This window comes from Prorops nasuta, unplaced genomic scaffold (assembly GCF_024137725.1).
Source record: "Prorops nasuta isolate Cenicafe-Biocafe unplaced genomic scaffold, Cenicafe_Pnas_1.2 PNAS00001, whole genome shotgun sequence".
In the NCBI taxonomy this organism is placed as follows: Eukaryota; Metazoa; Arthropoda; class Insecta; order Hymenoptera; family Bethylidae; genus Prorops; species Prorops nasuta.
In genome coordinates, this window is record NW_027116798.1 from 10,243,651 (window position 1) to 10,257,709 (window position 14,059).

At 35.5% G+C, this 14,059-nt stretch overlaps 1 protein-coding gene across 1 annotated transcript; it reads left to right on the top strand.

The window, feature by feature from the left end:
• Positions 1-1,434: 1,434 nt before the first annotated feature.
• LOC136785936 (uncharacterized) lies at positions 1,435-3,676 on the top strand. Its single transcript, XM_066747321.1, is given in 4 exon segments — positions 1,435-1,624; positions 1,673-2,486; positions 2,553-2,960; positions 3,016-3,676. Coding segments are annotated over 4 exon segments (2,073 nt in total).
• Positions 3,677-14,059: the final 10,383 nt, after the last annotated feature.

The window sequence follows — 14,059 nt, forward strand, 5'->3', positions numbered from 1 at the left end:
TAACAAGCTCTAAGTGATGAGAATAACAATTTACCACTGAATTTGCCTATACGCACTGGTAGCAGAAATTGAAAATAATGCAAGACATCTTAATCCGTAAGAAGTTACTATTAATCATTTGAATATTCTTCAATTTAAGCTTAAGTATTAAAGTTTTCTTCGAATATAGGCTATAATTGTAAAATCATTGCAAATTTGCTGCTTTTGGATACTGCGAAAGAACAAAAGGACCCAGCAACATTACCCACAACAGGAATGTATTCTGATTCTGCAACTATAAACTGTTCTGTCACCATTCAACAATATTCACTCATGGTTACGTAATGAGATGTAGTGTAAGTAAATGGATTTTAATATATTGGCTTTTTCTTCTTTACATATTTAGTATATTTGAAAATTAATAAGAAATTAATTATATTGCGTAGAAACATTAACTGGATAATAGCAGAATGGCTTCTGGATAATGTATTGCATGACACTGGACAGATTTACGTAAATAGCTGTTTCTTGGACCTGTGGCAGTTGAGCTGTCAGGAGCTCTCAGAGGTTCTCTTCCAGCATCATCAATTGGAAATAGATACGAAAGCTTGTCACGATTGATATTAGGTTTCTGCAAAAAAATCTGAGTTAACGATTATCTATTTTAATAATGAATTGCATCTTCTTTATTCGTAGAATCTTATTGCTGTAAGCTTGGGATCCATAGTTGACTTGCAAGCTCCAATGGACTTTACGACTCAAGAATATAGCTCCTTATTATTAATATAAAAGTTAATGATGTGTTATTCTTGACAAATTATCAACAACATAAATTTAATTTAAAATATATATTTTCAGTTATTTTTATACACCATATGTTACACAATAATAGGTTAAAACTAAAATACATATTTTTTATACAAATTTATAACACTTAATATGATTTTATTAAAAGTTCATCACTTACAAGTTATTTTAATAAATTAATACAAATTACAGAGGTTAAGTTGCACATTTTGACACTTCACTCATTGGAATATGCCCTGTTCTTTTTATTGATCTGTCGTTTGATTACTATATTATTACCGCTTCTATCAGTATACCAAAATTCCTATCACTATACCAAAAACGTGCTCGAGCAGAATCAATGGGCACATGGGGTATCATATGTCTTTCTCTCTCACTCTCATGCTATTAGACAGAGAAAGAAGAAAATTCTTACTATACCATTTTATCCCGAGATGATATACTTTTGACAAAAGTAAGACGATCAACCGCTACACTCGAATATATGCAATTTACCAGATTCTCCTTATTCTCCCCACCACGACTCCTATACGTCATCGTGACGTCATCTGACGTCACCGTGACGTTTTACGCTTTGGTGAGAACTAGAGACCTGAAGCTGTCCAGCTAGTTACAAATCTAGTAGGCCATTTTTCACGAGCAGATTCGATGAATGTCAGTGTACGTGAACTTGAGAGTGTTGCACAAAATGTAAGCGATAGGTTAAAAACGGTAGTACCTATGTCAATTCTTAGTGTCAGCGAAAGCTTGAGGCATTATAGTGACCCCAACTGTCATATATGCAAAAAGCCGTTTCATCCAAATCAACTTCGAATTCGCGATTACGATCACTTAACGGGTAAGTACAGAGGACCGGCACATAATAATTGCAATTTAAACTTTAAAGACTCGCATGTTATTCCAATAATTTTCCATAATTTGTCCGGCTACGATTCACATTTTATTTTCGAAGCGATCGCGAATTTGTTGGAGGGATCAGTACATCTGCTACCTGTACATAAGGAAAAATACATTTCATTTAGTAAATTTCTTCGTCATTATAATATTCATCTGAGATTTATCGATTCATTTAAATTTATGGCATCAAGTTTAGATAAACTGAGCTCATATTTGGAGGAATCTCAGCTAAAAAACTTTGTTTCACAGTTACCTGGTTTAACGGAAGAACAATATAGCATGCTTACAAGGAAAGGTATTTTTCCTTACGATTACATAGATAGTATAAGTCGTTTGGAGGAAACAACTTTACCACCACGAAAGTTGTTTTACAACAGATTGTCTGATAGTCATATAACTGAAGAAGCATATAATCATGCTAAAGATGTAAGGACCAAATTCAAAATCCGAACACTTGGGGAGTACAGTGATTTATATTTAAAAACTGATGTTTTATTGTTGGCAGACATTTTCGAGAATTTCCGTGATAGCTGTATGGTAAATTATAATTTGGATCCTGCTCATTATTATACGCTTCCAGGCTTCACCTGGGATGCGATGCTTAAGCATACAGGAATTAAACTGGAGCTTTTCACAGATGTAGATATGTTATTTTTTATTGAACGTGTTATACGCGGTGGTTTGAGCCAGTGTTCCCATCGCTATGAAAAAGCCAACAATCGATACATGCAGGATTCTGATCCACCTGAACCAAGCAAATATTTAATGTACTACAATGTAAATAATTTGTATGGTTGGGCAATGTGTCAACCTCTAGCTACACACGGATTCTGATGGATCGAAAATGTTGATAATTTTGATATTAATAGTGTACCTGAAGATTCATCCGTAGGTTACATTTTAGAGGTTGACTTGGAATATCCACGTGAGCTACACGATAAACATTCCGACCTACCGTTCTGTCCGGTGCGTGAAAAGCCGCCAGGTTCACGTCAGGAGAAACTGCTTGCAACTCTAAATGATAAGATACGTTACGTTATACACTATCGTGTATTACAGCAATGTATACGTAACGGTATTAGATTAACGCGAATACACAGAAGTTTAGAGTTTCAGCAGTCCATCTGGCTACGCGAATACATTGAGCTAAACACACGTTTACGTACAGAATCGAAAAATGATTTTGAAAAGAATCTCCTTAAGTTAATGAACAACGCAGTATTCGGTAAAACTATGAAAAACGTAAGGAATAGAATTGATGTAAAGCTCGCTACCAAGTGAGAGGGAAGATGCGGGGCAGAAGCATTGATTTTTAAAACCGAGTTTTCACAGTCGCGCAATATTCAATGAGAATTTGGTTGCAATACAATTATCGAAATTATCCGCGAAATTTGATAAACCGGTGTACGTAGGCATGAGTATTTTAAATATCTCTAAGATTTGTTTGTATAATTTTCATTACAATTATATGCTTCCTACATTTGGCAGCAAATGTAGAGCTTTGTATACTGACACGGACAGTCTGATATACAGTATCGAATGTGATGATGTTTATTTTGTCATGAAAAATGATATTATGAAATTTGATACTAGTGATTATCCTTCTGATAATCAATGCGGCTTACCATTGACTAATAAAAAGGTTCCAGGATTAATGAAGGATGAAAATAATGGTAAGATCATGACAGAGTTCATTGGACTGAGATAAAAAATGTATACCTTTAAAGTACAGGGTTGTACAAAAATGATCAAAAAAGCTAAAGGTGTCAAAGGTTATGTTGTTGATAGAAGCATAACTTTTGATGATTATAAGGATTGTTTGAATAATTTCAATGTACAATCCCGCAATCAAAATTCAATTAGATCTAAATTACATAAAGTTTTCTCAATTACACAGAAAAAAATTGCTCTCAGTCCGCATGATGATAAGCGTTTTGTCACACCCGGTAATGTAGCCACTCTACCTTGGGGTCATTATAGACTAAAAGAATAATTGTGTATTTATTATATTATATAAAAAAAATTGTTTTCCTATTTATTTTGAATACAAGAATATTTATATTACATAAATGATCATAAAACATTGTTCTTATTTATCCACGAGTTATGCGTTTTATCCATACCTAACCATTTTACATAAACCTTGTTCCCTTTCTTACGCAACATTTTTTCTACCAGGTATACATTAGGATTAGCTGTTTTTAGGAGCTCATATTCATAAAATTCTCCATATATATCTTTACCATGAAAATATTTAAGTAAATATGTGGCTGGATTTGTCCTTTGCACTTTTGTAACTTGAAATATTTCAGTAGTCCAGTTCGCTGTGTACCCTTTAGCAAACACGTTCTTGTATTTGCTGATTCGCACAAAATCACCGACCTTAAACTTGGAACGTCCAACGATCTTAATTGTGTTGTATACAGTCGCGAGTAGCTGCTCAGCATGCTCAGGTTTCACATCAGATGGACGCATTCTTATAGTACGATGCTTCCGTGTGTTATAATCATCCACAAGTTGTTGTAGCATATTTCGCCATTTGTAATTACCGTTCAATGTAAATCTTTTCCACATTTCAGTTTTTAATGTTCGATTCCAACGCTCAACTATCGATGCTTTTAACGTGCTGTACGTAGAGTAATGATTTATACCCCGTTTCTTCATAAGCAGTTTGAAATCGCTGTTATAAAACTCCTTCCCGTTATCATTTGCAAATTTTTCGGACACCTACCACTTTTCAAGATTTTATCCATAGCCGCAGTTACTTCTTTAGCACTCTTAGTCTTCAGAGCTACTGCCCAACCATATTTTGATAGAGCATCGATTACTGTAAGAATATAGTGATTACCAGTATCAACGTAATAACGCATATCAACAAGCTCAGCCTGCCAGAGATCATCGAAACCACGTATTATTACTTTTCTTCGTAAAAAATTTCTTCTCGCAGGGACATGTAACTCTTGCACCAGTTTCTTCTTTTCTTCACTCACGATTTTCCCTAATTTTCTTTTTACAACCTTTCCCTCAGACACATAATTTCTGTTTCTTTTCATCACTCATGATTCTTTTTCTTTCGAAAGCAATTGATTATCATGAGTATAAAATGTACGATGCATCCTAAACATTCACTTCTTGGATCCATCATTAATCTTACTAATTGTTTGGAAAAGTTTTGCTTCAATCTCCTGTATTTTTTTATTTATTCTCTCTTCAATTTTTTCCTCCAATTTAGCTAAACTGTATTGCAAGAACTTTATACTCACAGCACATGTATTATTATCAGAATCAATAGTCAAATTTACTATTTTTTTATTATTCAAATCCAGTGCTCTTTTAGTCACATTTAATGTACCAATATTATATTCCTTCCTTACGTTAAACCCACTACCAAATTTATTAATTGACATATTGACGTGTGGTACGCAACTGATGAAAATTTTGATAAATTGTACCCTTTTATAGAATAAGATGCTCTTCACGTAAATCTTCTATTATTGACTGTATTTCATTATGGTGGTTTGTATTACCTGCGGTGGTTGATGCAATTAAAAGTCGCAATCGATCAACTAATTCATTAGGATCATTCCAATGTATATAGTTTGCAGGCTCATCAGTAACACGCATAAATCCACTACCAGCTATCACTCGTTGTGATGGTACTTTATTGTAAATTAGTGGTTGAATAATTTTCTTATACTTTGGACCCTTATTCCCTTGAACCTGTTGATAACTATCATTTGCTCTTTTTATATGATTTAGTTTGTTCAAGGATTTGCTTATATATGATCTTGTCATCAATGCTGTAGAGCTTTTTATCAGGCTCTTTCATGAAGATTAATTCAAAGAGACCTCTCGTACCAATATAGCGCTTTTTATCAATTAAAATATCACCTTCATGACTAATATCAAATGTACATCTTCCTATCACATACTGGTTCCTTTCATCTAATGTAACTCCGAAACCAATGATCGATTTGATCTTTACTACCGAAAAGGAACAACTGCATATAATGACGTGCAATAGGTGGAAATGATCTCCAATCTATGGAATGATTTATTTGTTTTTTGAGCAATCCTAAGGTTTCCTGTCTTGATGTTGAATGTGATGATGCAGACTCTTGTCCAGGCTCTGAATGTAATGATGCAGATTCTTGTCCAGGCTCTGAATTTAATGATGTAGATTCTGACATTGATTTCATTGGTAATATTGATTTATCAAAAGTAGATTTTTCATCATTATCATCAATCATCATCATAGATCATCAATGATTTATTTGTAAGAGTACCGTCATTGTTATGTAATTTCTTTTTTTTTCTTGATAATATACTCATTGGGGGTTGAAGTATGATAACGCTTCCGCTTCTTGTCATGATTTATATCAATGTTTAAGTCATAAGATTCTTCATTGCTATTATCTGTTTGCATAACTAGTTTTTTCAGGTGGATCAACTATTGGTTTAAAATTTCATTCAATCTACTTTCCACCATTGATCTTTCCAATTTCAGTGCGCGATGTTTTTTACGAATCACCCCACTCGTTTCAGCAATCTTCTTAAGTAGTGACTATTCATCCATTTTTATTGTTTAATGAGTCAATGTACTAGTTCAATCGATCTTTATAGCTGTTCAATCAACTAGTTTTAACAGTTCAACCGACCTATTTAGCGGTTAAATCGAGCTGCTTAGCGGTTCAACCGAACGGTTCAGCGGTTCGACCGACCGGTTCAGCGGTTCGACCGATCGGTTTAGCGGTTCAACCGACCTGTTTAGCGGTTCGACCGACCTGTTAGCGGTTCAAATGACCGGTTCAGCGGTTCGACCGACCGGTTCAGCGGTTCGCCTGACCGGTTCAGCGGTTTGACCGACCTGTTAGCGGTTCAATGACCGGTTCAGCGGTTCGACGACGGTTCAGCGGTTTCGACCGACCGGTTTCAGCGCGTTCACCTGACCGGTTCAGCGGTTTATAACCGACCTGTTTAGCGGTTCAATCGACCAGTTCAGCGGTTCAATCGACCGGTTTTAGCGGTTCGATCAACCTGTTTAGCGATTCAATTGACACGTTTATCTTTATACTGATTTGCTTAATAATGTATTTACACTGTTCAATGCTCTACGTTAGACTAACACTTTTCAGAGCTGATATGATGCTTTATGCTATTCGATGGTTGCATATTCATCGAAACCCTTCCGATATCGACCATTTTGCATACCACTGTCCTTATCAATTACTAAAAAATCCATAATCTTCCTGCCAACACTTTGAACACAATTCACAAAATTTTTCAAATGTCATAATCAGTGTTTACATGATCTTTTAAACATGCTTCAAGTTAGTCCCATCCTGCTTAAAAATGATTAACATATTTGCATTGTCACGAATCAGATGTTTTGGGATCTTAGCATAGGTCTGACAATGATAAAAGCAATCGATGCTCGAGTGCCGACCCATTCAAAAGTAGTCTCTTATATTGTTCTGCTTATCGCTTGCCACATCATCAAATATAAAGAATGAATTTGGTAATGCATCTGTCACATTTATAACCTCACTATTATTTGAAAATTGATGATAACCAATTTCTCCATATCTGTCAATAGTTGTTCCAAGTAACGGTACTATCAGTTGCTGCAACGATTTCGAGTAAACATACAGGTTGTCAAATCTTACACCGTGAGGACTCTCAATAAGACTTAACAATATGTTTGTTTTCCCGGCAATTTGAGGGTCCGCAAACTATACAGCGTATAGTTGACGGTAGCAAAGATCCATGACGTTTCATATCACTAACGGTGGCAATGTGATAATCGGTATTAGAGATATTGATATACTTAATGGTTGCTTTACGAAATGCATTCTCAAACGACTGTGAGGTTAAATCGTAACTGCATGAGCTATTTATAGGCATGAAATCGGAGAATTCAATCAGTTTTCATTATGCCTGCATTTGTGTTGGATGTTACAAGTTTGGAGGAGTTAAGTAGTGATCAATTGGATTACGTACCGAAAATTGTACTTTTAAAATACTTTTCACACATTATTGACAGATATTGGAATAAATTACCCAAGCATATTCATGCAGATCCTGAGGTTCAAAAATATCGCTATTGTTTACAACATTTCAATCTATCTAATACTACTCATGCGGGTGGACTACCACCGTTGATAAAAGATTGTTATACATGTCGTGCGTTGGATGCGGATCATTCCTCAATAAAACAATAAAAAAACTACCGTTTGAGCTTCATTTACCAGGATACAATTACTGTGGAACAGGAACTCAACTTCAAAAACGATTAGCACGCGGTGATCGAGGTGTGAATCAGTTGGATGAAGCCTGTCTAGAACACGATATCGCATATTCGCAATACAAAGACCTGTCGCAGCGTCATCAAGCTGATAAAGTGCTCGCAAAACGTGCACGTAGACGTATCACAGCTGGTGACGCAACCTTGGGTGAGCGTGCTGCAGCAACAGCTGTCTGGGCGTCTATGAACGCAAAGCGTAAACTTGGTTTAGGATTACAAACAGATATGGTGAGGAAAGCAGCAGTGAGAAAAACTGGAAATAGTGCTGTAAAAAAACGGAAAATTCGAGTGCCTAAAAAACGGGGCGGCTTGTTGCCTTTGATCCCACTGCTAGGTGCGGTGGGAGCACTAGCAGGTGGGGCATCAGGTATAGCGAGAGCTGTAAACGATGCCAAAGCTGCGAAAAAACAGTTGGAAGAAATGCAGCGTCACAATCGTATGATAGAAGCAACTGCAAGTGGTGGACGGGGGCTGTATCTCGCACCGTACAAACGAAGCGGAGGAGGGGTAGCAAAAAAATCAATGACAAAGAAGAGAACAAAAAAGCAACTGTACATGGTCTACCAAGATCTGGTGCTACAAGTAATATTCAATTACCTCACGTATGTCGTGATATACCAAATTTCCGTGGAGTCTTTATGCGTACAAGTCTACCACGAAACGGTCCATGGTCTAATGAATGTGCAATCGTTAACCTTGACGATTCTAATGGTCCAGGCACTCACTGGGTTGCCTACGTTAAATGCAATAATCTTATAAAGTATTTCGATTCTTTCGGTAATCTGAAACCACCGACTGAACTTCTCGGTACTTCGGTCCGCTTAGTACAATTTATTACAATCATGACCAATATCAGTCGTATGATACGAGCATTTGTGGTCAGTTATGTGTTAAATTTCTAAGAGAACAGACGAAATGTCTTTAACATTTACGCTATCAGGACACGGTCATGTGTTGGAATCAATTTTTTTCCCACCGATCAATCTGGACGACGGTCACTATGAGCTGGGACTCGTAGATTTTCAAAGTTTCTACTCGATCACCAATGTAGATGAGACGAATAATAATTTTTATTTTGGTAAAAATAAACTAATAACCATACCTACAGGCTGTTATGAGTTGAGTGCGATAAATGAATACTTGCGTATGAGGTTGGAGTTACCGTATGATGATAACGTTATTATTCTGCGTGCCAATAATAACACACTGAAAAGTGAAATAATGTGTAAATATTCTATTGATTTTACAAAAAATAATAATATTGGTTCTCTGCTAGGATTTTCGTCGGACCGCGTAATCCTACCAAACACTTGGGCTGAATCGGACGAACCTGTAAATATTTTAAAAGTAAATATTCTACTTATCGAATGTAACATTACCGCTGGTGCATATACGAACGGTAGACCACGACATGTTATCCACGAATTTTTCCCAAGCGTTCCACCAGGCTATAAAATCTCTGAAACACCGAAGAACGTCATTTACTTGCCAGTCATTGCAAGAGTAATCGATCGTCTCACATTACGTATTCTCGATCAAGACAATCGTCCTGTAAATTTTGGAAGCGAAGAGATCACCATACGGTTACACATTAGAAAATGTTGATTTACAAGAATATTAATGATTATAAACAATCATTACTCGATGAACCAATCAGTCAATCAGCTGCAGTTGAATTGAATACATCATCATCATCATTACGGAGTAATATTGAAAATAATAAAATTGAAATTGGTAATAAGAAAGTGCTAACGAGAAAAAATATATATTTTCTACACTCATTGGGTTTGAATGTGAAGAAAAAAAATCATGGATCCGTTGAACGTTACCGCACAGCCTGTATACGACAATCGCATAAGTAAATTGGAAATACACGCCTATAATCCATATGCGAATGCATCATTGGGAAATAGTGATGAAATTCGTATACCTATACAACAACAAGATTTGATTCTTTTACCGAGCGGAAGTTACCTCTATATAGAAGGGAAACTGATTGAAGGTAATCGTGCTGCTGATACACCTTTGTTGGATAAAGTTATACTCGACGCTAATTCTATGGCATTCTTATTCGATGAAATTCGGTATGAATTGAATGGTATTGAAATCGATCGTTGTAAAAACGTTGGCTTTACTACCAGTATTAAAAATCTCATATCCTTAAGCACTGAAGAGAGTATGAGTCTACGTCACTCTGGTTGGTTTATCGAGACTCAAGACCATGAAAATGTCACTAACAATTTCAGCTTTTGCGTTCCCCTGCATATGCTGTTAGGATTCTGCGAAGATTACAAACGTGTCATCGTCAATGCTCGCCATGAGCTTATTCTGATACGAGCACGTAATGATATCAATTCAATATTTTCATCGAATAAGTTTACCGATTCAAGAATCGAACTGTACCGAGTACAATGGAGAATACCTCATGTGACTTTGAATGAATTTACCAAACTACAATTTCTACGTATTATCGAGCAGAATAGAAACCTCACGATGGCTTTTCGTTCCTGGGAGCTCTACGAATATCCGCTTCTCCCTGAAACACAGCGACATACGTGGGCTGTGAAAGCAGCTACACAATTGGAGAAGCCTAGATATGTGATACTGGCGTTTAGAAGAAATAAAAAGAACGATCAATACTCGGATGTACTTAAATTTAGTGATTGTGATATACGTGATGTTAAAGTCTATCTGAATTCTGAATTTTATCCGTACGATCGTCTCGATACAGATTTCACAAAATCTCGCTATTCCGTACTATATGACATGTATGTAAAGTTCTTCAATTCATATTATGCTGGAGAAAAACTGTCGAAACCAATGTTCGATTATCTAAACTTTTTAAAATATGGTCCACTTTTTGTAATTGATTGTTCACATCAAAATGAATCTATTAAAACTGGAACGGTTGATGTTAAAATTGAGATAGAGTTTTGGATAAACATTCGGAGTAATACTACAGCGTATTGTTTAATTATACATGATAAAATTGTAGACTATAATCCACTTACGAATATTGTGAGATATGTAAATTAGAAATGTAAAGTTTAGAAAAAAATAAAACATTGTTTTTTAAAACATATATAAAAGTATTTATTAATTTACACATTATTACTGTTATTACACAAAAACATTATTCTTTCAATTTAAATTCCAGATTATTGTAATTTCCTCCCAAATATCTCATTATTAATATATTTTCATTTGCTGCTTTCTGCAGCTCTGCAAATTGGTCCTGTGCCTTCGATTCCAATAAAGAAGCCATTCGCGCTGGTAAATAGAACCATTTATCAGTAAATAGTTTAGCTATTAATCTAATCCCAAATTTCGTGTTAACTTTCAGAATTTGAAGTATTTCGTACTCTTGATTTTCTTCAAGAGTGTTTAATTTAATAAAATCCATCTCAGGGACGGAAGCTATTGAATTGACACCACTTAAAAAGGACATTCATTCTTCTATACTATAAAGAAAACCCATATTATTATTATTATTGTTAAATAACAAAGATTTAAATGATGTATTCTTACCTTTAGAAGACAAAAAAAATATGTATGAAACTTGTGTAAAGAATTAATCTGGTATATATTTTAACTGATACTAGTTAATACTGTTGACTGAAGCTTGAATACAAGTGAAACTAGTTACCACTGTTGGAAGATTTTCAAGAATAACGCTTATGCAGTATTGCTTGAATTTATAATAAAAAATTGTAGTGGAGGGGGTAAAAAAGAATGATGGTAGGGATATCTTAAAGATGTGTTCAGATATCAATTTTCGCTGAAATTTAAAAAATTAATTGTTGTTTTGCTAATTACATCTTATTTTTAGCTTTAAAGAATTCAAAATATACACGTACGAAATCAAAACCAGTCAATTGAAATTTAATATTTAAAGCATACACAGATCTCAATTTTATGTTACACTTTGAAATTTTGTTGATCGTATATTAAATTTCTAATTGTTGGGTGATGTATCATCACAACCTTGAAGTAGTTATTATTTTACAGTAAAAAAGAAGATGAAAAAAAGTTGAAGCCCTTTTCTCTCTCTATACCATCAGCTTATATTATCTTACTAGGTATAGAGTGTTTCATAATGCTAATGTAGGGTTTGTTATTCTTTGAATACGGAGAGGAGAGCAATTATAACTTCAGAAGTGATTCTAACAGTATAACACCATGAGCTCTGTCAGAAAAATCAGTTTGCCAGATAAAAAATTTGATTTTAAAAACTCATCCATACCAGTGGCAATTGTTAAGCCATATGCTCCTGAAGAAGAGCAACAACAACAGGAAGTGCAGATAGGTAACCGATGGATACCTCACCAGCAGCAACCACTACGTCGACCACATTTGTTGCCACAGCATGCTGCTGCTGTGTTACGGCTACGCAATATACAGCCGACGTGAGCATATGGGTTGTGTGACACTCACCACCAATCGGTAAGAGTTAATAAAAGTCAAAACTAATAATAATAAATAAACAATAAATAATTTTTCTCTGTTTAATCATAATGCTGTTTCCGTTTGAGGGAAAGATGAAGGTGAAAATTTCCCGGTTATAATATAATGGGAGAATGCTGCAGCGATTGCATGCCTTCACTTGTGAAATATTGATAACCCTATATTTTATATTATTATTATTATTTGTATTTTATTATTATTTTAAAAATTAAAATCATTTTAGTAAAAATGTGTGTGTGTGTATTATTTTTCTTCCTCTCCACTAACCTTACATAGGGGAAGGGGTTCACCTTAGTACTAGCAGCATTAGTAGTAGTAGTAGTAGTAGTAGTAAAAGAAACCAAGTAGTGGAGTCTTAGAGGGGATTGACGGGGTCTTGAGATGTGATGAGGACGATGAGCTTGATCACGGTGAGCGCGAAACGCTGTGCTCAGCCGAATAGCACATCCGAGACCGCTATTCTCTCTCTCTCTCTCTCTCTCTCTCTCTCTCTACAGGAGAAAAACTATCGTGGAAAAAAATATTTAAAACATGAATGTAGGTGAGTGGGGACTCGTCACGTCCGAATTTCATCGGAAAGTACCAATGGCGAGCTCATGCGCATGTATTGAGAAACGTTCGAATACATCGGAGCGTATCAATATATTTAAAATAAAAAACATCCATATCTAATCATACTGGTGGGCAGTGTTGCCAGAAAGTAGACCGTCGGTCTACAGAATTTCCCCCTCCACTTACGACCACAAATGCAGGCTCGTTTGCGTGAGCCATCCCCGCTTCTACCGCTGCTCGATGGTCACGAGCACAAGCGAAGCTTCCATACATGTGTCGACTAGCTTCGCTCGCTCTCGGCTTTCCTCGGATTAAAAAGAGAGCGGAGATACTTTCTCGGACCTCTCTGTCTTTCTCGCTGTTAGCCGTCTAGCGGAAGATTCGAGGCAAAATCTTTCCCCTTCGCTTTGCCGAAAATCTACGAATCTTCGATGTTATTTACATTTGCAGGACAATGCCTTTATTCATGTTTTTCAGCATATTTATTTATAAGCATTGACTTATTTAAATCAATAATAAATTAAGGAAATGCGTATTTGATATATAATAATTATTTTAACTACAAATTCTTCGTTATATTTCGTTTATTTCCGTAAGATCTGCATTTCTTTAATTTATTATTAATTTTTGTGAGTCAATGGCCATTAAAAAAAAATTTAATCATAAAAAAAAAAGCATCGAGCGGGAATCGAACCCGGACCCACGAATTGCCACGCGGTTACCTTACCACCTGAGCCACGAGGCTTCTTCGATGTATTATAAACAGAAAGTCTTCATACAGACTTGAAATACCGTATAAATAAACGATCAACTGACAGCTTTATTCATTATTATTCTGTCATAATGGAATAAAAATTGAAGAATAACTATATGTTGAATTGTTTTCAAAAGTTTTTCCAATAGCCAAGAACGAAGATAAATAATCATCGCTCGTAGCATTGGCATATTATGAGTGCGATAAGGAGCGGCTATCGGACTTCTCTCTCTCAGTCGCAACTTTGTTTTGCTTCTTCCTTTAGGGGAAAGCACGTGCGTTTATTACCAAAACAATTCTTA